The sequence below is a fragment of the Giraffa tippelskirchi genome, chromosome 11, assembly GCF_054371585.1.
Source record: "Giraffa tippelskirchi isolate mGirTip1 chromosome 11, T2T-mGirTip1v1.2.pri, whole genome shotgun sequence".
In the NCBI taxonomy this organism is placed as follows: domain Eukaryota; kingdom Metazoa; phylum Chordata; class Mammalia; order Artiodactyla; family Giraffidae; genus Giraffa; species Giraffa tippelskirchi.
This window is the reverse complement of record NC_137285.1, coordinates 79,039,971-79,066,942: the sequence shown is the minus strand read 5'-3', so window position 1 is coordinate 79,066,942 and position 26,972 is coordinate 79,039,971. Positions and strand designations below refer to the sequence as shown.

At 55.1% G+C, this 26,972-nt stretch overlaps 1 protein-coding gene and 1 long non-coding RNA gene across 2 annotated transcripts in view; one reads left to right on the top strand and one right to left on the bottom strand.

Moving 5' to 3' along the window:
- LOC145527781 (uncharacterized) overlaps positions 1 to 26,972 on the bottom strand; it is a 78,585-nt gene that overhangs the window by 14,795 nt on the left and 36,818 nt on the right. The window lies entirely within an intron of this gene.
- LOC145527764 (uncharacterized) lies at positions 21,592 to 26,014 on the top strand. The gene is made up of 3 exons (XM_081545834.1): positions 21,592 to 21,842; positions 22,242 to 22,554; positions 22,871 to 26,014. Exons 1-3 carry the CDS (start codon positions 21,606 to 21,608, stop codon positions 23,347 to 23,349), a joined length of 1,029 nt encoding a protein of 342 aa, XP_081401960.1. The 5' UTR covers positions 21,592 to 21,605; the 3' UTR covers positions 23,350 to 26,014.

Here is a 26,972-nt window from a genome sequence, read left to right as displayed (position 1 = left end):
ATGGAGAACCGAGACTTGCCCTCGCAGAGACACCAGGCCAGCTGGGTACTGGCCAGCACACCGGGCAGATCGGATCTCCGTGCCTGCAGGACCCCCAGTCCCAGGCACTGATGTCCCACCCCCTCAGCGAGAACCTCCACCTCCACGTGCACCTGTACCTGCTCGGGCTCTGGCAGGAGAACCCGAGGCAGAGGAGGAGTCACCGCCTCGGCAGGGAGAGCCTGCCCTGGCTCCCGCGCAACACCCAGATGCCCACGATGACTCACCCACCCCTGCAGGGAGAACGAGCCCCCGCTCTGGACAGAGACCCAGAGCCCTTGCCGGAAACACCACGTCCAGGGGAGCGGTCGGCTCTGCAGCCTCCATCCCTGTGTGCTCACCGTGGACGCCGGCAACTCGGTCTGCCCCCAGGGGGCATGGGGTTCCTTTCCCCTGAACTGCTTTGCATTTGGTTTGTTTCCACCTTTCTGGTGATGTTTTCTTTTTTGTATGGTTTCCTGGATTTTTGTTGGTTAAGTTGGGATTAGGAAACCTTTTCATCATTGTTGCAATTTGGGAACACTGTTGTGTAACTCTGGTGATACTGTGTTACCATCACCACTTTGTAGTTTCACACCCGTTTGATCTTTATGCCCCACCCCCCCCCAACAAAGCCTGGATCCAAGGCAAGCACGCCCTGTTCATCCCTTCCCCCGATCCTGAACACAATTTCATCTTTTCTTTGTGCATTCCTTCCTATATTCTTGGTGTCCCCAATCAATGACTCTCAGTGAAATGACTGAAGGAGTGTTTTTCGGACTCTCCACCTACTGTAAGACTCCATTGGAGAGTTCGCATTTTTCTGTCATTTGAACTAGCCGTTGATATCTGAAAGGACGTACAGCGTCCTTTCAAGATACCATGTGCCAAACGAAGCCCTTTTGGCAACTGCCATCATTATCTCCAGGCAGGCATTGCTGCTTGAAGGGTGACATCTCAGCCAGAAGGCAGAGGCTGAGCTCGTCTTGTTGCACCAGCTCCCAAAAGAAGCCAAGAAAGGCAGCTGGAACAACAAACCACCCCAACGCCCAGGAAAGCGTTCTTCATGACAGAAGGCTAGAAAATGACCCCACATCCTTGTGGCCCAGAACCCCTCTAGAAAATCACTGTTCCATAAAAAAGAGAAACACATGGGAAGTTCCAAGGAGAGGCAATGCCCATGGCCAGTGTACTCGAGAGACGGCCTGACCGCTCCGGGCAAGACACGCACCGACGGAACCCCTTGGGAAACAGCAGTGATAGTCCTCACCGTCGTAAGGGTTTCCTCTGGGGACAACCTGCCCTAGGTACCACACGAGGGAGCAGACCGGCTTCTCTTCCTCTGCCCCCACACCATTCACTCATGAAGGCAGCTCAGGTGTTCTCATGCCCTGCCTGCCTGCCTGCCTGGCTCATCCGTGAGCTGTGACCACCTCCAGGGCAGGACTCCACCTTCTCCTCTCTGTGTACCGTGAAACTGCACACAGTGGGATTTCAGAAGCTCAGGAGACTTGAGCCATCCCCACTCGAGCCAGAACCCTCCCCAGGAAGGAAAACAGCTGTGGAGTCATTTTGGCCCCAGCACTGGTTCCGAAAGCCTGGCGGCTCCTACAGCCTCTACGGTGTGAAGAGGGAGGTCCCTTTTGACAGAGCTTTCCGGCTGTCAGATCGAAGCTGTTGTTTCACTGTCAGCTGTGTCTCTTCCGTTGCAGCCAGGTGGGCCACGCTGCTCCAAAGGAGCTCACAAGCTGAGTTTCAAGGGAGGACAGGGATGGCTACAACGTGCTGCAAACTGAGTGAGGGTCCCCACAATCCTCAGCAAAGGTCTGTGGTGTGCAAGTGGGGAGTAGAGGGCCCCCAAGTTCCAAAGGAAGGGAGGTACTCGGGAGCTAAAGCCCTTGGCTGCTGTGGTAGCAGCTGCGGATGGCAGCTCGTCCACAGTGCACTTCGAATGAGGTCATATGAGCGGGACTCTGGAAATGGCTCCGAAATCGAGAGAAAGGGGTCAGGGTATGTGGGAATCCGGCGGGGGTGGGGGGTGGATGAAGGAAGGTGTCCTTCCTCTCTCCAGTGCAATTTGGTTTGGTGAGTCTCAAAGCTACCAGATGGCACTTCCCAAGTCAGGCCCCCGCAGGAATCAGGGTGGGCTGCGTGCCTCGGCCCCTGCCACAGGGACAAGCCACACCAGTGGCCTCCCTGAGCTCCAATGGCCGGATCTGGGGGTTCTCTCTGGGTGCACACCTCCTTGCTGTGGCCAAGTTCCCCCCTTCTCTGAGCACCAGCTTCATCCTCTCGAATGAGGACATCGATTGCTACCTTGGGGCGTTACTCTCTTCATCCTCTGAAGACTCATTAGGCTTATCCTACAATTACTAGCTGGCCCAAAGAGATATCTCCTGAATCCAGATTAAGCTGGAGTCTCCCAGGCTCATCTGGCATGTCTTCCCTGAAGTCTGCCAAAACCCACACCCTTGCATTTCCAGGGACTCCCCTTAGCCAGCTGGGCAGAAAACCCAGCATGCTTCAAACAAGCTGACAGACAAGCGGGAGAGGACTCACGGGCAGACGGCTTCCCTCAGGTCTCGGGTGGAGCTCTGGGACCACAGCAGCAACGGGCCATCCCAGCCCCTGGGCTCAGCAGCGCCCTCATTCTCAGGCCGGCGGCTCTGCCCTGAGGGGAGCAGGAAGGTCACCAACTGCCGCAGGCGGACCTCACGCCCCTCCCACTGCTGCAGCCTGACCTCCCCCGGCCCCAGCCCTGCCCCTACCCCAGCAGGACGACAGCTCGTCTTCCCCTGGCTTCCAACGTGAGGCCCGGCCCTGGGCCCCGATTGGGCACTGCCCCAGCCCGGAGCCAATCACAGTGGCCAGGGAGGTGGAACGCACCGATTGGCCAGGGCCAGGTCATGTGACCATACTCCCCAGGAAACTCAAATATTACCAACGTTCCCTAAGAAACCAATGAACAAAATTATCCAGTAAAGGCAAACCGTGCTTTTTAATGAGGCCAATGTCACAGAAAAAAAAAGAATGCTTCACAATGAACTGCTCAAGGAAGCTACTAAATAAACTTTCAGAAAAGTTGAGTAGTTTTTTTTTTTTTAATAGGGTGACGGAGAGCTATCCCTTTCCCATCTATGTGAATTTAGGTTTAAACTAGATTTCCCTTGGCTATTATATAAGACAAAAAAACCCACATCACCCCCTTTCACTCCCCCCCACCCCCAAAAAGTGTTTTAATCTATTGAATTTTTGTGTCCTCAGTTGTGTCTGATTCATGGCAACCCACGAACTCTACACAGCCAGGCTCTTCTGTCCATGGAATTCAGGGCGATTTTTTCTGTCCCAGTAAATGCCCACCCTGGGTGATCCAAAGGCAAGGGCTCAGAGGCTCCTGAGAGACTAACTCCTTTCAGCTGAGCACAGAGCTGGCTCCTCACTGGGATGCCTGGGGCCTGGGGCTCCCAGAGGGGAGAGCAGCACTCGCCCCACCGTGCGGTCACTGCTGGAAGTGCAGGCTGCTCCTCACTCCCCCTTGACTGTGTCCCTGAGGGCAGAACAGTGTGAATCGAATCAAGGTGGAAATGCAAACTCCAATGCAACCAAACTTCCCACAAGGTCTCCAAAGCCACTCAGGAACAGGGAATTGGAAACTGCAGGGGATGACATGAATGGAGATGGAGACTTGACACCTTACACCGAGTTCACTTCCAGTTATCCCTAGACAAACTTTCCATGAAAACTTGTCACAAATCTAGAAGAACAACGAGCAGAAACCGGATACGTGCTTTGAGTCTTCACACACAAAACTGAAAGGCAGTCCACACACACACAAAAAAAACCCAGAGAATACAGTGGACTTTGCAAAATCAAAGATATCTACTGTGGGAAAGACCTCATGACAAAAGCAAAAGACAGGTCATACATCGCGAGACGAATGAGTGGAAACACAAAGCTTATCAAGGATGTGTCTCCAAACAGACAAAGAACACCAACACAACAAGCCTGTGAAAACTAGGGAAAGGTCTGAAGGGACACCAGACTGAGGAAGACACACACAGAGTATCCCGGATGATGTCCAGCACTGAGGGCCTGAAGAAACAACAGTCTAGTTGCACCCCCTCAGGCCTGTGTGACCGTGGATGAGGCCTCTGTTTCCCGGTGGCTCTGAGAGATGGACAGGGAGGAAGGGGAAGAGAAGTCACTTGCATTTCTAATACTCACAGCAAAGTCTTCCAATGAGAAGGGAATTATCACCCCCACTGACAATGCCATTCACTGAAGTGATACCCACGAGTCCATCTACCCCAGAAGGGAAGGATGGACCTGTTCTCACAAAACGGCGAGAGATGGAAGAAGGAAGATCAAGCCCACACCAATCACTGGAAAGAGAGGCTGTGCTCAGGGCTGGAAAGAATTCCTATTGGGAAAATGATGTCACAGCCCCACAAGGCAATCCACAGCTTCGATGCTATTCCTCCCAAAATGCCAATGCATTTTCGCACCGAACAAAGAATTGCAAAAGGGGTACGGAAACAGAAAAGAGCCTAAATTGTCAACACAATCCGACGAAAAAGCCCCGATACGGACATCCAAGGTTGTGTGAAAGGCAATTAGACGACCAAACTAGGATCCTCAGGAGAGTATCGGAGAAGGCAATGGCGACCCACTCCAGTACTCTTGCCTGGAAAATGTCCTGGACGGAGGAGCCTGGTAGGCTGCAGGCCATGGGGTCACGCAGAGTCAGACACGACTGAAGTGACTTAGCCGCAGCAGCAGCAGCAGGGCAGTATGCTATTGGGAATACAACAACACACACAGATCCGGATCGATGGAATAAAGTTGAGGGTCCAGAAACAAACCCCAGCATCCATGGTCAACTCATCTCTGACACAGAAGGGGAGAATATCCAAATGGGAACAAGAAAGCCTCTTCAATCAATGTCCATGGGAAAACCAGACAGCTACATCTGAAGAACGCTATTGGTTTTGATCTCATACCACCTCAATATAGGGGGAAAACCTCACCCTAAAGACTGATGTCATGAGATAGCTAGAAAGAAGCGTAGGTCAAAGGCTCCTTAACATCAGAGTCTCCTTGCCATTTGCTGGGCGGAGGTCGAAATGGGTCTCTTCAAGTAAGGGAAAGAGGTAAACGAAGTACACCAATGGGTTTCCATCCAATGGAACCTCTTCACAACAGAGAAGCTAAGCATTCACAAATGCAAAAGATAGGAAACGGAACATGAGAGACTCCTTGCAAGTGGTGTATCTGAGAAGGGGTTCATATGGAAAGAGACGAAGAATGCACAGCACTCAGATTCCAAGAAACACCACCACCACCCTTGACCCTTCCCCCATGACCAACTCCGACCTAAAGCCTTTCTCTCCCTCTAACCTATCCCTAAAACATAACCCTCATCTAATCATATCCATGTGCATCCCTAGCATCCATCCATCCACACACGAGAGAGAAAGAGGAAGACACAGGCGGAATTGAGAAAGGAAAAGAGAGGGACACAGCCAGAGAGAGACACGGAACCAAAGAGAGGAAAGGAGTCGATGGTCCAGACTTTTCCTCAATCTGTCTCGAAGGTAGAAGCAATGACAGCGCCCATCCACCCCAGAAGGGGGAAAAGGACGGAAGGTTTGGAGAGGAAAAGACAAGAACGCAGGGGGCCATTAGAAGCTCAGCCACCCGCAGAAGCCGAGCTGGGACACTTGAACAGAATCTCAATGGAAACAGAGGACCAGAAAGTTGGCTACTCTTTTCTATAAGAGAGGGAGACCTTCGAGTCTTCCTTTCGGTCCTCCAACTTGGATGCGGGGTCTCAAAACAGTCAGGAGGGGGAGTGCCTTTTCCTGGGTACCACGGCGCATCCAGGCCTCGTTCTGCCCCATTCTGTGCTGTGTCAGCCCTGGATGGAATCTTTCTTTCTGAAGTCTCAGCGCACAAGCTCCACGTGATATCGGCCCCAGGTGGAAAGGCATGGAGCTGCTCGTAGGCCGACAGACCTAGGAAGCAGATGGGAGAATGACCACCACTCTGCAGATGGAGAGACTGGGGAAACCCTGAGGGGCATATGCTTGTCCAGGGCCACACCACTTATGAGAAGAAGGAGCCTGGTCTGAGAGCAGCGGGGTCCTCGGAGCTCAGGCCCTGGCTGCACCCAGGCCTCCCCAGGGCTGTGGGCTGGGCTGTGTGGGTGTCACTGTGCCTGCGCATGGCCTAAGGGGGGTGGTCGAGCAGTCAGAAACCCAGAGATTCCCTTGGGAAGTTTTGGGGAAGGGACCTCAGCACGAACCCCAGGAGATGATGTCACCTGCCGGCAACAGAACCCAACAGAACCCGCAACCCGGCTATCCAGGCCTCCAGAGCGGAGAGGAGCCCCCAGCCAGATCACTTGCTGCCAAGATGTTCTGCTGTTTGCCCCTGCCCAGAGGCTGGGGCCTCAGGAGTGCTCACAGGCAGTGTGCGCGGGCACCCTGTCGACGTTGGCTCAGGGCACCCCCGAGAGGCCTCTGGCCCTTTGCCCGGAGAAACAGAAAGGTAACACGGGGAGCCCCAGGCCGGGCCAGGCCACCTCTCCCATGCCACCCGGAAACACCGGGTCCTTTGCCTGTGTGTGTGGATGCGGGTTTCTCGGGGTGTGTCTCCCTCAAGGAAGCCCAGGCGGATGTGGGGTCAGAAGCCTGCGGACAAGTTGTGTCCACACCCCAGGGGAGAGCAGGCTGGGCGGGATGGGGAGAGTGCGGGCAGCGGCAGCCGCCCAGGCTGACCTCACACCCTCAGGTGGGTCTCTTTCCTCCCGGGTGGGGATCTGAGCAGACACACATCTCTGACCCTTCTGGGAAGAGAAGTTCGAGCAGGCAGAAGCAGCGGCTCCACTGCCCAGGCCCAGCTCGGAAAACTCCCAGCACGGCTGGCTGACGGTCACTGTCGTTGCAGAGCTTCCCACGTGATGAGGCCGAGGACGGGGACACCCCATCCACCTCCCGGAGGGAGGGGTCGGAGCACCACCCCCCCGCCCGTGAGGCCCAGTGCAGGCTCCAGGTGAGCGTGCCCACGGAGGCATCAGCCCCACCGGGGGAGAAGCGGAGGCGGGGAAGACCTGCTGCCGAGACACCGCCCAGGATACACCCGGCGGCCCAGTCTGAGGCTGCCACGGAGCTCAGCACACCCGCCTCCGACCCAGAGTCCCGAGAACCCCAGCCTCTGAGGCAGCAGGAGGACCTGGAGCCCAGCACGCCAGAGCACAGAGGTGAGGACGCTGGGGCTGGTGCACGGGAGTGTGTGGGGAGGGGGTGCTGAGCTACACAGGGACGAGACCCGAAAGCTGCTGCTGGGCCTGCAGCAAGCGCTGGCCTCACCCCCCCACAACCGGCCCCCCATCTTGCACACTTCAGTCCCAAAAGACATCCGACGCTGGGTATTCTTTGGGAACCTCTTGGAAGCTTTCTGTCCCGGGATACGCACATGCCAAGGCTGGCCTGTGGGCAAACTTTGCTTCTCCCCCAGCTCTAGCACTGGCCTCCAACTGGAACCAGGCTCCACTTCCCAGACCTGTCCCTACACAGGTGGTGGCTCCAGGTGCAGGACCCAGGGATCCACCGAGGGCAGATGGAGAACCGAGACTTGCCCTCGCAGAGACACCAGGCCAGCTGGGTACTGGCCAGCACACCGGGCAGATCGGATCTCCGTGCCTGCAGGACCCCCAGTCCCAGGCACTGATGTCCCACCCCCTCAGCGAGAACCTCCACCTCCACGTGCACCTGTACCTGCTCGGGCTCTGGCAGGAGAACCCGAGGCAGAGGAGGAGTCACCGCCTCGGCAGGGAGAGCCTGCCCTGGCTCCCGCGCAACACCCAGATGCCCACGATGACTCACCCACCCCTGCAGGGAGAACGAGCCCCCGCTCTGGACAGAGACCCAGAGCCCTTGCCGGAAACACCACGTCCAGGGGAGCGGTCGGCTCTGCAGCCTCCATCCCTGTGTGCTCACCGTGGACGCCGGCAACTCGGTCTGCCCCCAGGGGGCATGGGGTTCCTTTCCCCTGAACTGCTTTGCATTTGGTTTGTTTCCACCTTTCTGGTGATGTTTTCTTTTTTGTATGGTTTCCTGGATTTTTGTTGGTTAAGTTGGGATTAGGAAACCTTTTCATCATTGTTGCAATTTGGGAACACTGTTGTGTAACTCTGGTGATACTGTGTTACCATCACCACTTTGTAGTTTCACACCCGTTTGATCTTTATGCCCCACCCCCCCCAACAAAGCCTGGATCCAAGGCAAGCACGCCCTGTTCATCCCTTCCCCCGATCCTGAACACAATTTCATCTTTTCTTTGTGCATTCCTTCCTATATTCTTGGTGTCCCCAATCAATGACTCTCAGTGAAATGACTGAAGGAGTGTTTTTCGGACTCTCCACCTACTGTAAGACTCCATTGGAGAGTTCGCATTTTTCTGTCATTTGAACTAGCCGTTGATATCTGAAAGGACGTACAGCGTCCTTTCAAGATACCATGTGCCAAACGAAGCCCTTTTGGCAACTGCCATCATTATCTCCAGGCAGGCATTGCTGCTTGAAGGGTGACATCTCAGCCAGAAGGCAGAGGCTGAGCTCGTCTTGTTGCACCAGCTCCCAAAAGAAGCCAAGAAAGGCAGCTGGAACAACAAACCACCCCAACGCCCAGGAAAGCGTTCTTCATGACAGAAGGCTAGAAAATGACCCCACATCCTTGTGGCCCAGAACCCCTCTAGAAAATCACTGTTCCATAAAAAAGAGAAACACATGGGAAGTTCCAAGGAGAGGCAATGCCCATGGCCAGTGTACTCGAGAGACGGCCTGACCGCTCCGGGCAAGACACGCACCGACGGAACCCCTTGGGAAACAGCAGTGATAGTCCTCACCGTCGTAAGGGTTTCCTCTGGGGACAACCTGCCCTAGGTACCACACGAGGGAGCAGACCGGCTTCTCTTCCTCTGCCCCCACACCATTCACTCATGAAGGCAGCTCAGGTGTTCTCATGCCCTGCCTGCCTGCCTGCCTGGCTCATCCGTGAGCTGTGACCACCTCCAGGGCAGGACTCCACCTTCTCCTCTCTGTGTACCGTGAAACTGCACACAGTGGGATTTCAGAAGCTCAGGAGACTTGAGCCATCCCCACTCGAGCCAGAACCCTCCCCAGGAAGGAAAACAGCTGTGGAGTCATTTTGGCCCCAGCACTGGTTCCGAAAGCCTGGCGGCTCCTACAGCCTCTACGGTGTGAAGAGGGAGGTCCCTTTTGACAGAGCTTTCCGGCTGTCAGATCGAAGCTGTTGTTTCACTGTCAGCTGTGTCTCTTCCGTTGCAGCCAGGTGGGCCACGCTGCTCCAAAGGAGCTCACAAGCTGAGTTTCAAGGGAGGACAGGGATGGCTACAACGTGCTGCAAACTGAGTGAGGGTCCCCACAATCCTCAGCAAAGGTCTGTGGTGTGCAAGTGGGGAGTAGAGGGCCCCCAAGTTCCAAAGGAAGGGAGGTACTCGGGAGCTAAAGCCCTTGGCTGCTGTGGTAGCAGCTGCGGATGGCAGCTCGTCCACAGTGCACTTCGAATGAGGTCATATGAGCGGGACTCTGGAAATGGCTCCGAAATCGAGAGAAAGGGGTCAGGGTATGTGGGAATCCGGCGGGGGTGGGGGGTGGATGAAGGAAGGTGTCCTTCCTCTCTCCAGTGCAATTTGGTTTGGTGAGTCTCAAAGCTACCAGATGGCACTTCCCAAGTCAGGCCCCCGCAGGAATCAGGGTGGGCTGCGTGCCTCGGCCCCTGCCACAGGGACAAGCCACACCAGTGGCCTCCCTGAGCTCCAATGGCCGGATCTGGGGGTTCTCTCTGGGTGCACACCTCCTTGCTGTGGCCAAGTTCCCCCCTTCTCTGAGCACCAGCTTCATCCTCTCGAATGAGGACATCGATTGCTACCTTGGGGCGTTACTCTCTTCATCCTCTGAAGACTCATTAGGCTTATCCTACAATTACTAGCTGGCCCAAAGAGATATCTCCTGAATCCAGATTAAGCTGGAGTCTCCCAGGCTCATCTGGCATGTCTTCCCTGAAGTCTGCCAAAACCCACACCCTTGCATTTCCAGGGACTCCCCTTAGCCAGCTGGGCAGAAAACCCAGCATGCTTCAAACAAGCTGACAGACAAGCGGGAGAGGACTCACGGGCAGACGGCTTCCCTCAGGTCTCGGGTGGAGCTCTGGGACCACAGCAGCAACGGGCCATCCCAGCCCCTGGGCTCAGCAGCGCCCTCATTCTCAGGCCGGCGGCTCTGCCCTGAGGGGAGCAGGAAGGTCACCAACTGCCGCAGGCGGACCTCACGCCCCTCCCACTGCTGCAGCCTGACCTCCCCCGGCCCCAGCCCTGCCCCTACCCCAGCAGGACGACAGCTCGTCTTCCCCTGGCTTCCAACGTGAGGCCCGGCCCTGGGCCCCGATTGGGCACTGCCCCAGCCCGGAGCCAATCACAGTGGCCAGGGAGGTGGAACGCACCGATTGGCCAGGGCCAGGTCATGTGACCATACTCCCCAGGAAACTCAAATATTACCAACGTTCCCTAAGAAACCAATGAACAAAATTATCCAGTAAAGGCAAACCGTGCTTTTTAATGAGGCCAATGTCACAGAAAAAAAAAGAATGCTTCACAATGAACTGCTCAAGGAAGCTACTAAATAAACTTTCAGAAAAGTTGAGTAGTTTTTTTTTTTTTAATAGGGTGACGGAGAGCTATCCCTTTCCCATCTATGTGAATTTAGGTTTAAACTAGATTTCCCTTGGCTATTATATAAGACAAAAAAACCCACATCACCCCCTTTCACTCCCCCCCACCCCCAAAAAGTGTTTTAATCTATTGAATTTTTGTGTCCTCAGTTGTGTCTGATTCATGGCAACCCACGAACTCTACACAGCCAGGCTCTTCTGTCCATGGAATTCAGGGCGATTTTTTCTGTCCCAGTAAATGCCCACCCTGGGTGATCCAAAGGCAAGGGCTCAGAGGCTCCTGAGAGACTAACTCCTTTCAGCTGAGCACAGAGCTGGCTCCTCACTGGGATGCCTGGGGCCTGGGGCTCCCAGAGGGGAGAGCAGCACTCGCCCCACCGTGCGGTCACTGCTGGAAGTGCAGGCTGCTCCTCACTCCCCCTTGACTGTGTCCCTGAGGGCAGAACAGTGTGAATCGAATCAAGGTGGAAATGCAAACTCCAATGCAACCAAACTTCCCACAAGGTCTCCAAAGCCACTCAGGAACAGGGAATTGGAAACTGCAGGGGATGACATGAATGGAGATGGAGACTTGACACCTTACACCGAGTTCACTTCCAGTTATCCCTAGACAAACTTTCCATGAAAACTTGTCACAAATCTAGAAGAACAACGAGCAGAAACCGGATACGTGCTTTGAGTCTTCACACACAAAACTGAAAGGCAGTCCACACACACACAAAAAAAACCCAGAGAATACAGTGGACTTTGCAAAATCAAAGATATCTACTGTGGGAAAGACCTCATGACAAAAGCAAAAGACAGGTCATACATCGCGAGACGAATGAGTGGAAACACAAAGCTTATCAAGGATGTGTCTCCAAACAGACAAAGAACACCAACACAACAAGCCTGTGAAAACTAGGGAAAGGTCTGAAGGGACACCAGACTGAGGAAGACACACACAGAGTATCCCGGATGATGTCCAGCACTGAGGGCCTGAAGAAACAACAGTCTAGTTGCACCCCCTCAGGCCTGTGTGACCGTGGATGAGGCCTCTGTTTCCCGGTGGCTCTGAGAGATGGACAGGGAGGAAGGGGAAGAGAAGTCACTTGCATTTCTAATACTCACAGCAAAGTCTTCCAATGAGAAGGGAATTATCACCCCCACTGACAATGCCATTCACTGAAGTGATACCCACGAGTCCATCTACCCCAGAAGGGAAGGATGGACCTGTTCTCACAAAACGGCGAGAGATGGAAGAAGGAAGATCAAGCCCACACCAATCACTGGAAAGAGAGGCTGTGCTCAGGGCTGGAAAGAATTCCTATTGGGAAAATGATGTCACAGCCCCACAAGGCAATCCACAGCTTCGATGCTATTCCTCCCAAAATGCCAATGCATTTTCGCACCGAACAAAGAATTGCAAAAGGGGTACGGAAACAGAAAAGAGCCTAAATTGTCAACACAATCCGACGAAAAAGCCCCGATACGGACATCCAAGGTTGTGTGAAAGGCAATTAGACGACCAAACTAGGATCCTCAGGAGAGTATCGGAGAAGGCAATGGCGACCCACTCCAGTACTCTTGCCTGGAAAATGTCCTGGACGGAGGAGCCTGGTAGGCTGCAGGCCATGGGGTCACGCAGAGTCAGACACGACTGAAGTGACTTAGCCGCAGCAGCAGCAGCAGGGCAGTATGCTATTGGGAATACAACAACACACACAGATCCGGATCGATGGAATAAAGTTGAGGGTCCAGAAACAAACCCCAGCATCCATGGTCAACTCATCTCTGACACAGAAGGGGAGAATATCCAAATGGGAACAAGAAAGCCTCTTCAATCAATGTCCATGGGAAAACCAGACAGCTACATCTGAAGAACGCTATTGGTTTTGATCTCATACCACCTCAATATAGGGGGAAAACCTCACCCTAAAGACTGATGTCATGAGATAGCTAGAAAGAAGCGTAGGTCAAAGGCTCCTTAACATCAGAGTCTCCTTGCCATTTGCTGGGCGGAGGTCGAAATGGGTCTCTTCAAGTAAGGGAAAGAGGTAAACGAAGTACACCAATGGGTTTCCATCCAATGGAACCTCTTCACAACAGAGAAGCTAAGCATTCACAAATGCAAAAGATAGGAAACGGAACATGAGAGACTCCTTGCAAGTGGTGTATCTGAGAAGGGGTTCATATGGAAAGAGACGAAGAATGCACAGCACTCAGATTCCAAGAAACACCACCACCACCCTTGACCCTTCCCCCATGACCAACTCCGACCTAAAGCCTTTCTCTCCCTCTAACCTATCCCTAAAACATAACCCTCATCTAATCATATCCATGTGCATCCCTAGCATCCATCCATCCACACACGAGAGAGAAAGAGGAAGACACAGGCGGAATTGAGAAAGGAAAAGAGAGGGACACAGCCAGAGAGAGACACGGAACCAAAGAGAGGAAAGGAGTCGATGGTCCAGACTTTTCCTCAATCTGTCTCGAAGGTAGAAGCAATGACAGCGCCCATCCACCCCAGAAGGGGGAAAAGGACGGAAGGTTTGGAGAGGAAAAGACAAGAACGCAGGGGGCCATTAGAAGCTCAGCCACCCGCAGAAGCCGAGCTGGGACACTTGAACAGAATCTCAATGGAAACAGAGGACCAGAAAGTTGGCTACTCTTTTCTATAAGAGAGGGAGACCTTCGAGTCTTCCTTTCGGTCCTCCAACTTGGATGCGGGGTCTCAAAACAGTCAGGAGGGGGAGTGCCTTTTCCTGGGTACCACGGCGCATCCAGGCCTCGTTCTGCCCCATTCTGTGCTGTGTCAGCCCTGGATGGAATCTTTCTTTCTGAAGTCTCAGCGCACAAGCTCCACGTGATATCGGCCCCAGGTGGAAAGGCATGGAGCTGCTCGTAGGCCGACAGACCTAGGAAGCAGATGGGAGAATGACCACCACTCTGCAGATGGAGAGACTGGGGAAACCCTGAGGGGCATATGCTTGTCCAGGGCCACACCACTTATGAGAAGAAGGAGCCTGGTCTGAGAGCAGCGGGGTCCTCGGAGCTCAGGCCCTGGCTGCACCCAGGCCTCCCCAGGGCTGTGGGCTGGGCTGTGTGGGTGTCACTGTGCCTGCGCATGGCCTAAGGGGGGTGGTCGAGCAGTCAGAAACCCAGAGATTCCCTTGGGAAGTTTTGGGGAAGGGACCTCAGCACGAACCCCAGGAGATGATGTCACCTGCCGGCAACAGAACCCAACAGAACCCGCAACCCGGCTATCCAGGCCTCCAGAGCGGAGAGGAGCCCCCAGCCAGATCACTTGCTGCCAAGATGTTCTGCTGTTTGCCCCTGCCCAGAGGCTGGGGCCTCAGGAGTGCTCACAGGCAGTGTGCGCGGGCACCCTGTCGACGTTGGCTCAGGGCACCCCCGAGAGGCCTCTGGCCCTTTGCCCGGAGAAACAGAAAGGTAACACGGGGAGCCCCAGGCCGGGCCAGGCCACCTCTCCCATGCCACCCGGAAACACCGGGTCCTTTGCCTGTGTGTGTGGATGCGGGTTTCTCGGGGTGTGTCTCCCTCAAGGAAGCCCAGGCGGATGTGGGGTCAGAAGCCTGCGGACAAGTTGTGTCCACACCCCAGGGGAGAGCAGGCTGGGCGGGATGGGGAGAGTGCGGGCAGCGGCAGCCGCCCAGGCTGACCTCACACCCTCAGGTGGGTCTCTTTCCTCCCGGGTGGGGATCTGAGCAGACACACATCTCTGACCCTTCTGGGAAGAGAAGTTCGAGCAGGCAGAAGCAGCGGCTCCACTGCCCAGGCCCAGCTCGGAAAACTCCCAGCACGGCTGGCTGACGGTCACTGTCGTTGCAGAGCTTCCCACGTGATGAGGCCGAGGACGGGGACACCCCATCCACCTCCCGGAGGGAGGGGTCGGAGCACCACCCCCCCGCCCGTGAGGCCCAGTGCAGGCTCCAGGTGAGCGTGCCCACGGAGGCATCAGCCCCACCGGGGGAGAAGCGGAGGCGGGGAAGACCTGCTGCCGAGACACCGCCCAGGATACACCCGGCGGCCCAGTCTGAGGCTGCCACGGAGCTCAGCACACCCGCCTCCGACCCAGAGTCCCGAGAACCCCAGCCTCTGAGGCAGCAGGAGGACCTGGAGCCCAGCACGCCAGAGCACAGAGGTGAGGACGCTGGGGCTGGTGCACGGGAGTGTGTGGGGAGGGGGTGCTGAGCTACACAGGGACGAGACCCGAAAGCTGCTGCTGGGCCTGCAGCAAGCGCTGGCCTCACCCCCCCACAACCGGCCCCCCATCTTGCACACTTCAGTCCCAAAAGACATCCGACGCTGGGTATTCTTTGGGAACCTCTTGGAAGCTTTCTGTCCCGGGATACGCACATGCCAAGGCTGGCCTGTGGGCAAACTTTGCTTCTCCCCCAGCTCTAGCACTGGCCTCCAACTGGAACCAGGCTCCACTTCCCAGACCTGTCCCTACACAGGTGGTGGCTCCAGGTGCAGGACCCAGGGATCCACCGAGGGCAGATGGAGAACCGAGACTTGCCCTCGCAGAGACACCAGGCCAGCTGGGTACTGGCCAGCACACCGGGCAGATCGGATCTCCGTGCCTGCAGGACCCCCAGTCCCAGGCACTGATGTCCCACCCCCTCAGCGAGAACCTCCACCTCCACGTGCACCTGTACCTGCTCGGGCTCTGGCAGGAGAACCCGAGGCAGAGGAGGAGTCACCGCCTCGGCAGGGAGAGCCTGCCCTGGCTCCCGCGCAACACCCAGATGCCCACGATGACTCACCCACCCCTGCAGGGAGAACGAGCCCCCGCTCTGGACAGAGACCCAGAGCCCTTGCCGGAAACACCACGTCCAGGGGAGCGGTCGGCTCTGCAGCCTCCATCCCTGTGTGCTCACCGTGGACGCCGGCAACTCGGTCTGCCCCCAGGGGGCATGGGGTTCCTTTCCCCTGAACTGCTTTGCATTTGGTTTGTTTCCACCTTTCTGGTGATGTTTTCTTTTTTGTATGGTTTCCTGGATTTTTGTTGGTTAAGTTGGGATTAGGAAACCTTTTCATCATTGTTGCAATTTGGGAACACTGTTGTGTAACTCTGGTGATACTGTGTTACCATCACCACTTTGTAGTTTCACACCCGTTTGATCTTTATGCCCCACCCCCCCCCAACAAAGCCTGGATCCAAGGCAAGCACGCCCTGTTCATCCCTTCCCCCGATCCTGAACACAATTTCATCTTTTCTTTGTGCATTCCTTCCTATATTCTTGGTGTCCCCAATCAATGACTCTCAGTGAAATGACTGAAGGAGTGTTTTTCGGACTCTCCACCTACTGTAAGACTCCATTGGAGAGTTCGCATTTTTCTGTCATTTGAACTAGCCGTTGATATCTGAAAGGACGTACAGCGTCCTTTCAAGATACCATGTGCCAAACGAAGCCCTTTTGGCAACTGCCATCATTATCTCCAGGCAGGCATTGCTGCTTGAAGGGTGACATCTCAGCCAGAAGGCAGAGGCTGAGCTCGTCTTGTTGCACCAGCTCCCAAAAGAAGCCAAGAAAGGCAGCTGGAACAACAAACCACCCCAACGCCCAGGAAAGCGTTCTTCATGACAGAAGGCTAGAAAATGACCCCACATCCTTGTGGCCCAGAACCCCTCTAGAAAATCACTGTTCCATAAAAAAGAGAAACACATGGGAAGTTCCAAGGAGAGGCAATGCCCATGGCCAGTGTACTCGAGAGACGGCCTGACCGCTCCGGGCAAGACACGCACCGACGGAACCCCTTGGGAAACAGCAGTGATAGTCCTCACCGTCGTAAGGGTTTCCTCTGGGGACAACCTGCCCTAGGTACCACACGAGGGAGCAGACCGGCTTCTCTTCCTCTGCCCCCACACCATTCACTCATGAAGGCAGCTCAGGTGTTCTCATGCCCTGCCTGCCTGCCTGCCTGGCTCATCCGTGAGCTGTGACCACCTCCAGGGCAGGACTCCACCTTCTCCTCTCTGTGTACCGTGAAACTGCACACAGTGGGATTTCAGAAGCTCAGGAGACTTGAGCCATCCCCACTCGAGCCAGAACCCTCCCCAGGAAGGAAAACAGCTGTGGAGTCATTTTGGCCCCAGCACTGGTTCCGAAAGCCTGGCGGCTCCTACAGCCTCTACGGTGTGAAGAGGGAGGTCCCTTTTGACAGAGCTTTCCGGCTGTCAGATCGAAGCTGTTGTTTCACTGTCAGCTGTGTCTCTTCCGTTGCAGCCAGGTGGGCCACGCTGCTCCAAAGGAGCTCACAAGCTGAGTTTCAAGGGAGGACAGGGATGGCTACAACGTGCTGCAAACTGAGTGAGGGTCCCCACAATCCTCAGCAAAGGTCTGTGGTGTGCAAGTGGGGAGTAGAGGGCCCCCAAGTTCCAAAGGAAGGGAGGTACTCGGGAGCTAAAGCCCTTGGCTGCTGTGGTAGCAGCTGCGGATGGCAGCTCGTCCACAGTGCACTTCGAATGAGGTCATATGAGCGGGACTCTGGAAATGGCTCCGAAATCGAGAGAAAGGGGTCAGGGTATGTGGGAATCCGGCGGGGGTGGGGGGTGGATGAAGGAAGGTGTCCTTCCTCTCTCCAGTGCAATTTGGTTTGGTGAGTCTCAAAGCTACCAGATGGCACTTCCCAAGTCAGGCCCCCGCAGGAATCAGGGTGGGCTGCGTGCCTCGGCCCCTGCCACAGGGACAAGCCACACCAGTGGCCTCCCTGAGCTCCAATGGCCGGATCTGGGGGTTCTCTCTGGGTGCACACCTCCTTGCTGTGGCCAAGTTCCCCCCTTCTCTGAGCACCAGCTTCATCCTCTCGAATGAGGACATCGATTGCTACCTTGGGGCGTTACTCTCTTCATCCTCTGAAGACTCATTAGGCTTATCCTACAATTACTAGCTGGCCCAAAGAGATATCTCCTGAATCCAGATTAAGCTGGAGTCTCCCAGGCTCATCTGGCATGTCTTCCCTGAAGTCTGCCAAAACCCACACCCTTGCATTTCCAGGGACTCCCCTTAGCCAGCTGGGCAGAAAACCCAGCATGCTTCAAACAAGCTGACAGACAAGCGGGAGAGGACTCACGGGCAGACGGCTTCCCTCAGGTCTCGGGTGGAGCTCTGGGACCACAGCAGCAACGGGCCATCCCAGCCCCTGGGCTCAGCAGCGCCCTCATTCTCAGGCCGGCGGCTCTGCCCTGAGGGGAGCAGGAAGGTCACCAACTGCCGCAGGCGGACCTCACGCCCCTCCCACTGCTGCAGCCTGACCTCCCCCGGCCCCAGCCCTGCCCCTACCCCAGCAGGACGACAGCTCGTCTTCCCCTGGCTTCCAACGTGAGGCCCGGCCCTGGGCCCCGATTGGGCACTGCCCCAGCCCGGAGCCAATCACAGTGGCCAGGGAGGTGGAACGCACCGATTGGCCAGGGCCAGGTCATGTGACCATACTCCCCAGGAAACTCAAATATTACCAACGTTCCCTAAGAAACCAATGAACAAAATTATCCAGTAAAGGCAAACCGTGCTTTTTAATGAGGCCAATGTCACAGAAAAAAAAAGAATGCTTCACAATGAACTGCTCAAGGAAGCTACTAAATAAACTTTCAGAAAAGTTGAGTAGTTTTTTTTTTTTTAATAGGGTGACGGAGAGCTATCCCTTTCCCATCTATGTGAATTTAGGTTTAAACTAGATTTCCCTTGGCTATTATATAAGACAAAAAAACCCACATCACCCCCTTTCACTCCCCCCCACCCCCAAAAAGTGTTTTAATCTATTGAATTTTTGTGTCCTCAGTTGTGTCTGATTCATGGCAACCCACGAACTCTACACAGCCAGGCTCTTCTGTCCATGGAATTCAGGGCGATTTTTTCTGTCCCAGTAAATGCCCACCCTGGGTGATCCAAAGGCAAGGGCTCAGAGGCTCCTGAGAGACTAACTCCTTTCAGCTGAGCACAGAGCTGGCTCCTCACTGGGATGCCTGGGGCCTGGGGCTCCCAGAGGGGAGAGCAGCACTCGCCCCACCGTGCGGTCACTGCTGGAAGTGCAGGCTGCTCCTCACTCCCCCTTGACTGTGTCCCTGAGGGCAGAACAGTGTGAATCGAATCAAGGTGGAAATGCAAACTCCAATGCAACCAAACTTCCCACAAGGTCTCCAAAGCCACTCAGGAACAGGGAATTGGAAACTGCAGGGGATGACATGAATGGAGATGGAGACTTGACACCTTACACCGAGTTCACTTCCAGTTATCCCTAGACAAACTTTCCATGAAAACTTGTCACAAATCTAGAAGAACAACGAGCAGAAACCGGATACGTGCTTTGAGTCTTCACACACAAAACTGAAAGGCAGTCCACACACACACAAAAAAAACCCAGAGAATACAGTGGACTTTGCAAAATCAAAGATATCTACTGTGGGAAAGACCTCATGACAAAAGCAAAAGACAGGTCATACATCGCGAGACGAATGAGTGGAAACACAAAGCTTATCAAGGATGTGTCTCCAAACAGACAAAGAACACCAACACAACAAGCCTGTGAAAACTAGGGAAAGGTCTGAAGGGACACCAGACTGAGGAAGACACACACAGAGTATCCCGGATGATGTCCAGCACTGAGGGCCTGAAGAAACAACAGTCTAGTTGCACCCCCTCAGGCCTGTGTGACCGTGGATGAGGCCTCTGTTTCCCGGTGGCTCTGAGAGATGGACAGGGAGGAAGGGGAAGAGAAGTCACTTGCATTTCTAATACTCACAGCAAAGTCTTCCAATGAGAAGGGAATTATCACCCCCACTGACAATGCCATTCACTGAAGTGATACCCACGAGTCCATCTACCCCAGAAGGGAAGGATGGACCTGTTCTCACAAAACGGCGAGAGATGGAAGAAGGAAGATCAAGCCCACACCAATCACTGGAAAGAGAGGCTGTGCTCAGGGCTGGAAAGAATTCCTATTGGGAAAATGATGTCACAGCCCCACAAGGCAATCCACAGCTTCGATGCTATTCCTCCCAAAATGCCAATGCATTTTCGCACCGAACAAAGAATTGCAAAAGGGGTACGGAAACAGAAAAGAGCCTAAATTGTCAACACAATCCGACGAAAAAGCCCCGATACGGACATCCAAGGTTGTGTGAAAGGCAATTAGACGACCAAACTAGGATCCTCAGGAGAGTATCGGAGAAGGCAATGGCGACCCACTCCAGTACTCTTGCCTGGAAAATGTCCTGGACGGAGGAGCCTGGTAGGCTGCAGGCCATGGGGTCACGCAGAGTCAGACACGACTGAAGTGACTTAGCCGCAGCAGCAGCAGCAGGGCAGTATGCTATTGGGAATACAACAACACACACAGATCCGGATCGATGGAATAAAGTTGAGGGTCCAGAAACAAACCCCAGCATCCATGGTCAACTCATCTCTGACACAGAAGGGGAGAATATCCAAATGGGAACAAGAAAGCCTCTTCAATCAATGTCCATGGGAAAACCAGACAGCTACATCTGAAGAACGCTATTGGTTTTGATCTCATACCACCTCAATATAGGGGGAAAACCTCACCCTAAAGACTGATGTCATGAGATAGCTAGAAAGAAGCGTAGGTCAAAGGCTCCTTAACATCAGAGTCTCCTTGCCATTTGCTGGGCGGAGGTCGAAATGGGTCTCTTCAAGTAAGGGAAAGAGGTAAACGAAGTACACCAATGGGTTTCCATCCAATGGAACCTCTTCACAACAGAGAAGCTAAGCATTCACAAATGCAAAAGATAGGAAACGGAACATGAGAGACTCCTTGCAAGTGGTGTATCTGAGAAGGGGTTCATATGGAAAGAGACGAAGAATGCACAGCACTCAGATTCCAAGAAACACCACCACCACCCTTGACCCTTCCCCCATGACCAACTCCGACCTAAAGCCTTTCTCTCCCTCTAACCTATCCCTAAAACATAACCCTCATCTAATCATATCCATGTGCATCCCTAGCATCCATCCATCCACACACGAGAGAGAAAGAGGAAGACACAGGCGGAATTGAGAAAGGAAAAGAGAGGGACACAGCCAGAGAGAGACACGGAACCAAAGAGAGGAAAGGAGTCGATGGTCCAGACTTTTCCTCAATCTGTCTCGAAGGTAGAAGCAATGACAGCGCCCATCCACCCCAGAAGGGGGAAAAGGACGGAAGGTTTGGAGAGGAAAAGACAAGAACGCAGGGGGCCATTAGAAGCTCAGCCACCCGCAGAAGCCGAGCTGGGACACTTGAACAGAATCTCAATGGAAACAGAGGACCAGAAAGTTGGCTACTCTTTTCTATAAGAGAGGGAGACCTTCGAGTCTTCCTTTCGGTCCTCCAACTTGGATGCGGGGTCTCAAAACAGTCAGGAGGGGGAGTGCCTTTTCCTGGGTACCACGGCGCATCCAGGCCTCGTTCTGCCCCATTCTGTGCTGTGTCAGCCCTGGATGGAATCTTTCTTTCTGAAGTCTCAGCGCACAAGCTCCACGTGATATCGGCCCCAGGTGGAAAGGCATGGAGCTGCTCGTAGGCCGACAGACCTAGGAAGCAGATGGGAGAATGACCACCACTCTGCAGATGGAGAGACTGGGGAAACCCTGAGGGGCATATGCTTGTCCAGGGCCACACCACTTATGAGAAGAAGGAGCCTGGTCTGAGAGCAGCGGGGTCCTCGGAGCTCAGGCCCTGGCTGCACCCAGGCCTCCCCAGGGCTGTGGGCTGGGCTGTGTGGGTGTCACTGTGCCTGCGCATGGCCTAAGGGGGGTGGTCGAGCAGTCAGAAACCCAGAGATTCCCTTGGGAAGTTTTGGGGAAGGGACCTCAGCACGAACCCCAGGAGATGATGTCACCTGCCGGCAACAGAACCCAACAGAACCCGCAACCCGGCTATCCAGGCCTCCAGAGCGGAGAGGAGCCCCCAGCCAGATCACTTGCTGCCAAGATGTTCTGCTGTTTGCCCCTGCCCAGAGGCTGGGGCCTCAGGAGTGCTCACAGGCAGTGTGCGCGGGCACCCTGTCGACGTTGGCTCAGGGCACCCCCGAGAGGCCTCTGGCCCTTTGCCCGGAGAAACAGAAAGGTAACACGGGGAGCCCCAGGCCGGGCCAGGCCACCTCTCCCATGCCACCCGGAAACACCGGGTCCTTTGCCTGTGTGTGTGGATGCGGGTTTCTCGGGGTGTGTCTCCCTCAAGGAAGCCCAGGCGGATGTGGGGTCAGAAGCCTGCGGACAAGTTGTGTCCACACCCCAGGGGAGAGCAGGCTGGGCGGGATGGGGAGAGTGCGGGCAGCGGCAGCCGCCCAGGCTGACCTCACACCCTCAGGTGGGTCTCTTTCCTCCCGGGTGGGGATCTGAGCAGACACACATCTCTGACCCTTCTGGGAAGAGAAGTTCGAGCAGGCAGAAGCAGCGGCTCCACTGCCCAGGCCCAGCTCGGAAAACTCCCAGCACGGCTGGCTGACGGTCACTGTCGTTGCAGAGCTTCCCACGTGATGAGGCCGAGGACGGGGACACCCCATCCACCTCCCGGAGGGAGGGGTCGGAGCACCACCCCCCCGCCCGTGAGGCCCAGTGCAGGCTCCAGGTGAGCGTGCCCACGGAGGCATCAGCCCCACCGGGGGAGAAGCGGAGGCGGGGAAGACCTGCTGCCGAGACACCGCCCAGGATACACCCGGCGGCCCAGTCTGAGGCTGCCACGGAGCTCAGCACACCCGCCTCCGACCCAGAGTCCCGAGAACCCCAGCCTCTGAGGCAGCAGGAGGACCTGGAGCCCAGCACGCCAGAGCACAGAGGTGAGGACGCTGGGGCTGGTGCACGGGAGTGTGTGGGGAGGGGGTGCTGAGCTACACAGGGACGAGACCCGAAAGCTGCTGCTGGGCCTGCAGCAAGCGCTGGCCTCACCCCCCCACAACCGGCCCCCCATCTTGCACACTTCAGTCCCAAAAGACATCCGACGCTGGGTATTCTTTGGGAACCTCTTGGAAGCTTTCTGTCCCGGGATACGCACATGCCAAGGCTGGCCTGTGGGCAAACTTTGCTTCTCCCCCAGCTCTAGCACTGGCCTCCAACTGGAACCAGGCTCCACTTCCCAGACCTGTCCCTACACAGGTGGTGGCTCCAGGTGCAGGACCCAGGGATCCACCGAGGGCAGATGGAGAACCGAGACTTGCCCTCGCAGAGACACCAGGCCAGCTGGGTACTGGCCAGCACACCGGGCAGATCGGATCTCCGTGCCTGCAGGACCCCCAGTCCCAGGCACTGATGTCCCACCCCCTCAGCGAGAACCTCCACCTCCACGTGCACCTGTACCTGCTCGGGCTCTGGCAGGAGAACCCGAGGCAGAGGAGGAGTCACCGCCTCGGCAGGGAGAGCCTGCCCTGGCTCCCGCGCAACACCCAGATGCCCACGATGACTCACCCACCCCTGCAGGGAGAACGAGCCCCCGCTCTGGACAGAGACCCAGAGCCCTTGCCGGAAACACCACGTCCAGGGGAGCGGTCGGCTCTGCAGCCTCCATCCCTGTGTGCTCACCGTGGACGCCGGCAACTCGGTCTGCCCCCAGGGGGCATGGGGTTCCTTTCCCCTGAACTGCTTTGCATTTGGTTTGTTTCCACCTTTCTGGTGATGTTTTCTTTTTTGTATGGTTTCCTGGATTTTTGTTGGTTAAGTTGGGATTAGGAAACCTTTTCATCATTGTTGCAATTTGGGAACACTGTTGTGTAACTCTGGTGATACTGTGTTACCATCACCACTTTGTAGTTTCACACCCGTTTGATCTTTATGCCCCACCCCCCCCAACAAAGCCTGGATCCAAGGCAAGCACGCCCTGTTCATCCCTTCCCCCGATCCTGAACACAATTTCATCTTTTCTTTGTGCATTCCTTCCTATATTCTTGGTGTCCCCAATCAATGACTCTCAGTGAAATGACTGAAGGAGTGTTTTTCGGACTCTCCACCTACTGTAAGACTCCATTGGAGAGTTCGCATTTTTCTGTCATTTGAACTAGCCGTTGATATCTGAAAGGACGTACAGCGTCCTTTCAAGATACCATGTGCCAAACGAAGCCCTTTTGGCAACTGCCATCATTATCTCCAGGCAGGCATTGCTGCTTGAAGGGTGACATCTCAGCCAGAAGGCAGAGGCTGAGCTCGTCTTGTTGCACCAGCTCCCAAAAGAAGCCAAGAAAGGCAGCTGGAACAACAAACCACCCCAACGCCCAGGAAAGCGTTCTTCATGACAGAAGGCTAGAAAATGACCCCACATCCTTGTGGCCCAGAACCCCTCTAGAAAATCACTGTTCCATAAAAAAGAGAAACACATGGGAAGTTCCAAGGAGAGGCAATGCCCATGGCCAGTGTACTCGAGAGACGGCCTGACCGCTCCGGGCAAGACACGCACCGACGGAACCCCTTGGGAAACAGCAGTGATAGTCCTCACCGTCGTAAGGGTTTCCTCTGGGGACAACCTGCCCTAGGTACCACACGAGGGAGCAGACCGGCTTCTCTTCCTCTGCCCCCACACCATTCACTCATGAAGGCAGCTCAGGTGTTCTCATGCCCTGCCTGCCTGCCTGCCTGGCTCATCCGTGAGCTGTGACCACCTCCAGGGCAGGACTCCACCTTCTCCTCTCTGTGTACCGTGAAACTGCACACAGTGGGAATTCAGAAGCTCAGGAGACTTGAGCCATCCCCACTCGAGCCAGAACCCTCCCCAGGAAGGAAAACAGCTGTGGAGTCATTTTGGCGCCAGCACTGGTTCCGAAAGCCTGGCGGCTCCTACAGCCTCTACGGTGTGAAGAGGGAGGTCCCTTTTGACAGAGCTTTCCGGCTGTCAGATCGAAGCTGTTGTTTCACTGTCAGCTGTGTCTCTTCCGTTGCAGCCAGGTGGGCCACGCTGCTCCAAAGGAGCTCACAAGCTGAGTTTCAAGGGAGGACAGGGATGGCTACAACGTGCTGCAAACTGAGTGAGGGTCCCCACAATCCTCAGCAAAGGTCTGTGGTGTGCAAGTGGGGAGTAGAGGGCCCCCAAGTTCCAAAGGAAGGGAGGTACTCGGGAGCTAAAGCCCTTGGCTGCTGTGGTAGCAGCTGCGGATGGCAGCTCGTCCACAGTGCACTTCGAATGAGGTCATATGAGCGGGACTCTGGAAATGGCTCCGAAATCGAGAGAAAGGGGTCAGGGTATGTGGGAATCCGGCGGGGTTGGGGGGTGGATGAAGGAAGGTGTCCTTCCTCTCTCCAGTGCAATTTGGTTTGGTGAGTCTCAAAGCTACCAGATGGCACTTCCCAAGTCAGGCCCCCGCAGGAATCAGGGTGGGCTGCGTGCCTCGGCCCCTGCCACAGGGACAAGCCACACCAGTGGCCTCCCTGAGCTCCAATGGCCGGATCTGGGGGTTCTGTCTGGGTGCACACCTCCTTGCTGTGGCCAAGTTCCCCCCTTCTCTGAGCACCAGCTTCATCCTCTCGAATGAGGACATCGATTGCTACCTTGGCACGTTACTCTCTTCATCCTCTGAAGACTCATTAGGCTTATCCTACAATTACTAGCTGGCCCAAAGAGATATCTCCTGAATCCAGATTAAGCTGGAGTCTCCCAGGCTCATCTGGCATGTCTTCCCTGAAGTCTGCCAAAACCCACACCCTTGCATTTCCAGGGACTCCCCTTAGCCAGCTGGGCAGAAAACCCAGCATGCTTCAAACAAGCTGACAGACAAGCGGGAGAGGACTCACGGGCAGACGGCTTCCCTCAGGTCTCGGGTGGAGCTCTGGGACCACAGCAGCAACGGGCCATCCCAGCCCCTGGGCTCAGCAGCGCCCTCATTCTCAGGCCGGCGGCTCTGCCCTGAGGGGAGCAGGAAGGTCACCAACTGCCGCAGGCGGACCTCACGCCCCTCCCACTGCTGCAGCCTGACCTCCCCCGGCCCCAGCCCTGCCCCTACCCCAGCAGGACGACAGCTCGTCTTCCCCTGGCTTCCAACGTGAGGCCCGGCCCTGGGCCCCGATTGGGCACTGCCCCAGCCCGGAGCCAATCACAGTGGCCAGGGAGGTGGAACGCACCGATTGGCCAGGGCCAGGTCATGTGACCATACTCCCCAGGAAACTCAAATATTACCAACGTTCCCTAAGAAACCAATGAACAAAATTATCCAGTAAAGGCAAACCGTGCTTTTTAATGAGGCCAATGTCACAGAAAAAAAAAAAATGCTTCACAATGAACTGCTCAAGGAAGCTACTAAATAAACTTTCAGAAAAGTTGAGTAGTTTTTTTTTTTTTTAATAGGGTGACGGAGAGCTATCCCTTTCCCATCTAGGTGAATTTAGGTTTAAACTAGATTTCCCTTGGCTATTATATAAGACAAAAAAACCCACATCACCCCCTTTCACTCCCCCCCACCCCCAAAAAGTGTTTTAATCTATTGAATTTTTGTGTCCTCAGTTGTGTCTGATTCATGGCAACCCACGAACTCTACACAGCCAGGCTCTTCTGTCCATGGAATTCAGGGCAATTTTTTCTGTCCCAGTAAATGCCCACCCTGGGTGATCCAAAGGCAAGGGCTCAGAGGCTCCTGAGAGACTAACTCCTTTCAGCTGAGCACAGAGCTGGCTCCTCACTGGGATGCCTGGGGCCTGGGGCTCCCAGAGGGGAGAGCAGCACTCGCCCCACCGTGCGGTCACTGCTGGAAGTGCAGGCTGCTCCTCACTCCCCCTTGACTGTGTCCCTGAGGGCAGAACAGTGTGAATCGAATCAAGGTGGAAATGCAAACTCCAATGCAACCAAACTTCCCACAAGGTCTCCAAAGCCACTCAGGAACAGGGAATTGGAAACTGCAGGGGATGACATGAATGGAGATGGAGACTTGACACCTTACACCGAGTTCACTTCCAGTTATCCCTAGACAAACTTTCCATGAAAACTTGTCACAAATCTAGAAGAACAACGAGCAGAAACCGGATACGTGCTTTGAGTCTTCACACACAAAACTGAAAGGCAGTCCACACACACACAAAAAAAACCCAGAGAATACAGTGGACTTTGCAAAATCAAAGATATCTACTGTGGGAAAGACCTCATGACAAAAGCAAAAGACAGGTCATACATCGCGAGACGAATGAGTGGAAACACAAAGCTTATCAAGGATGTGTCTCCAAACAGACAAAGAACACCAACACAACAAGCCTGTGAAAACTAGGGAAAGGTCTGAAGGGACACCAG

Bases quoted from the DNA above. Each gene is read 5' to 3' on its own strand.
- LOC145527764 (XM_081545834.1), top strand. From the start codon at position 21,606: ATGATGTCACCTGCCGGCAACAGAACCCAACAGAACCCGCAACCCGGC. The intron at 21,843-22,241 runs GTAACACGGGGA...CTGTCGTTGCAG, and splicing joins TTGCCCGGAGAAACAGAAAG to AGCTTCCCACGTGATGAGGC. The intron at 22,555-22,870 runs GTGAGGACGCTG...GTCCCTACACAG, and splicing joins CAGCACGCCAGAGCACAGAG to GTGGTGGCTCCAGGTGCAGG.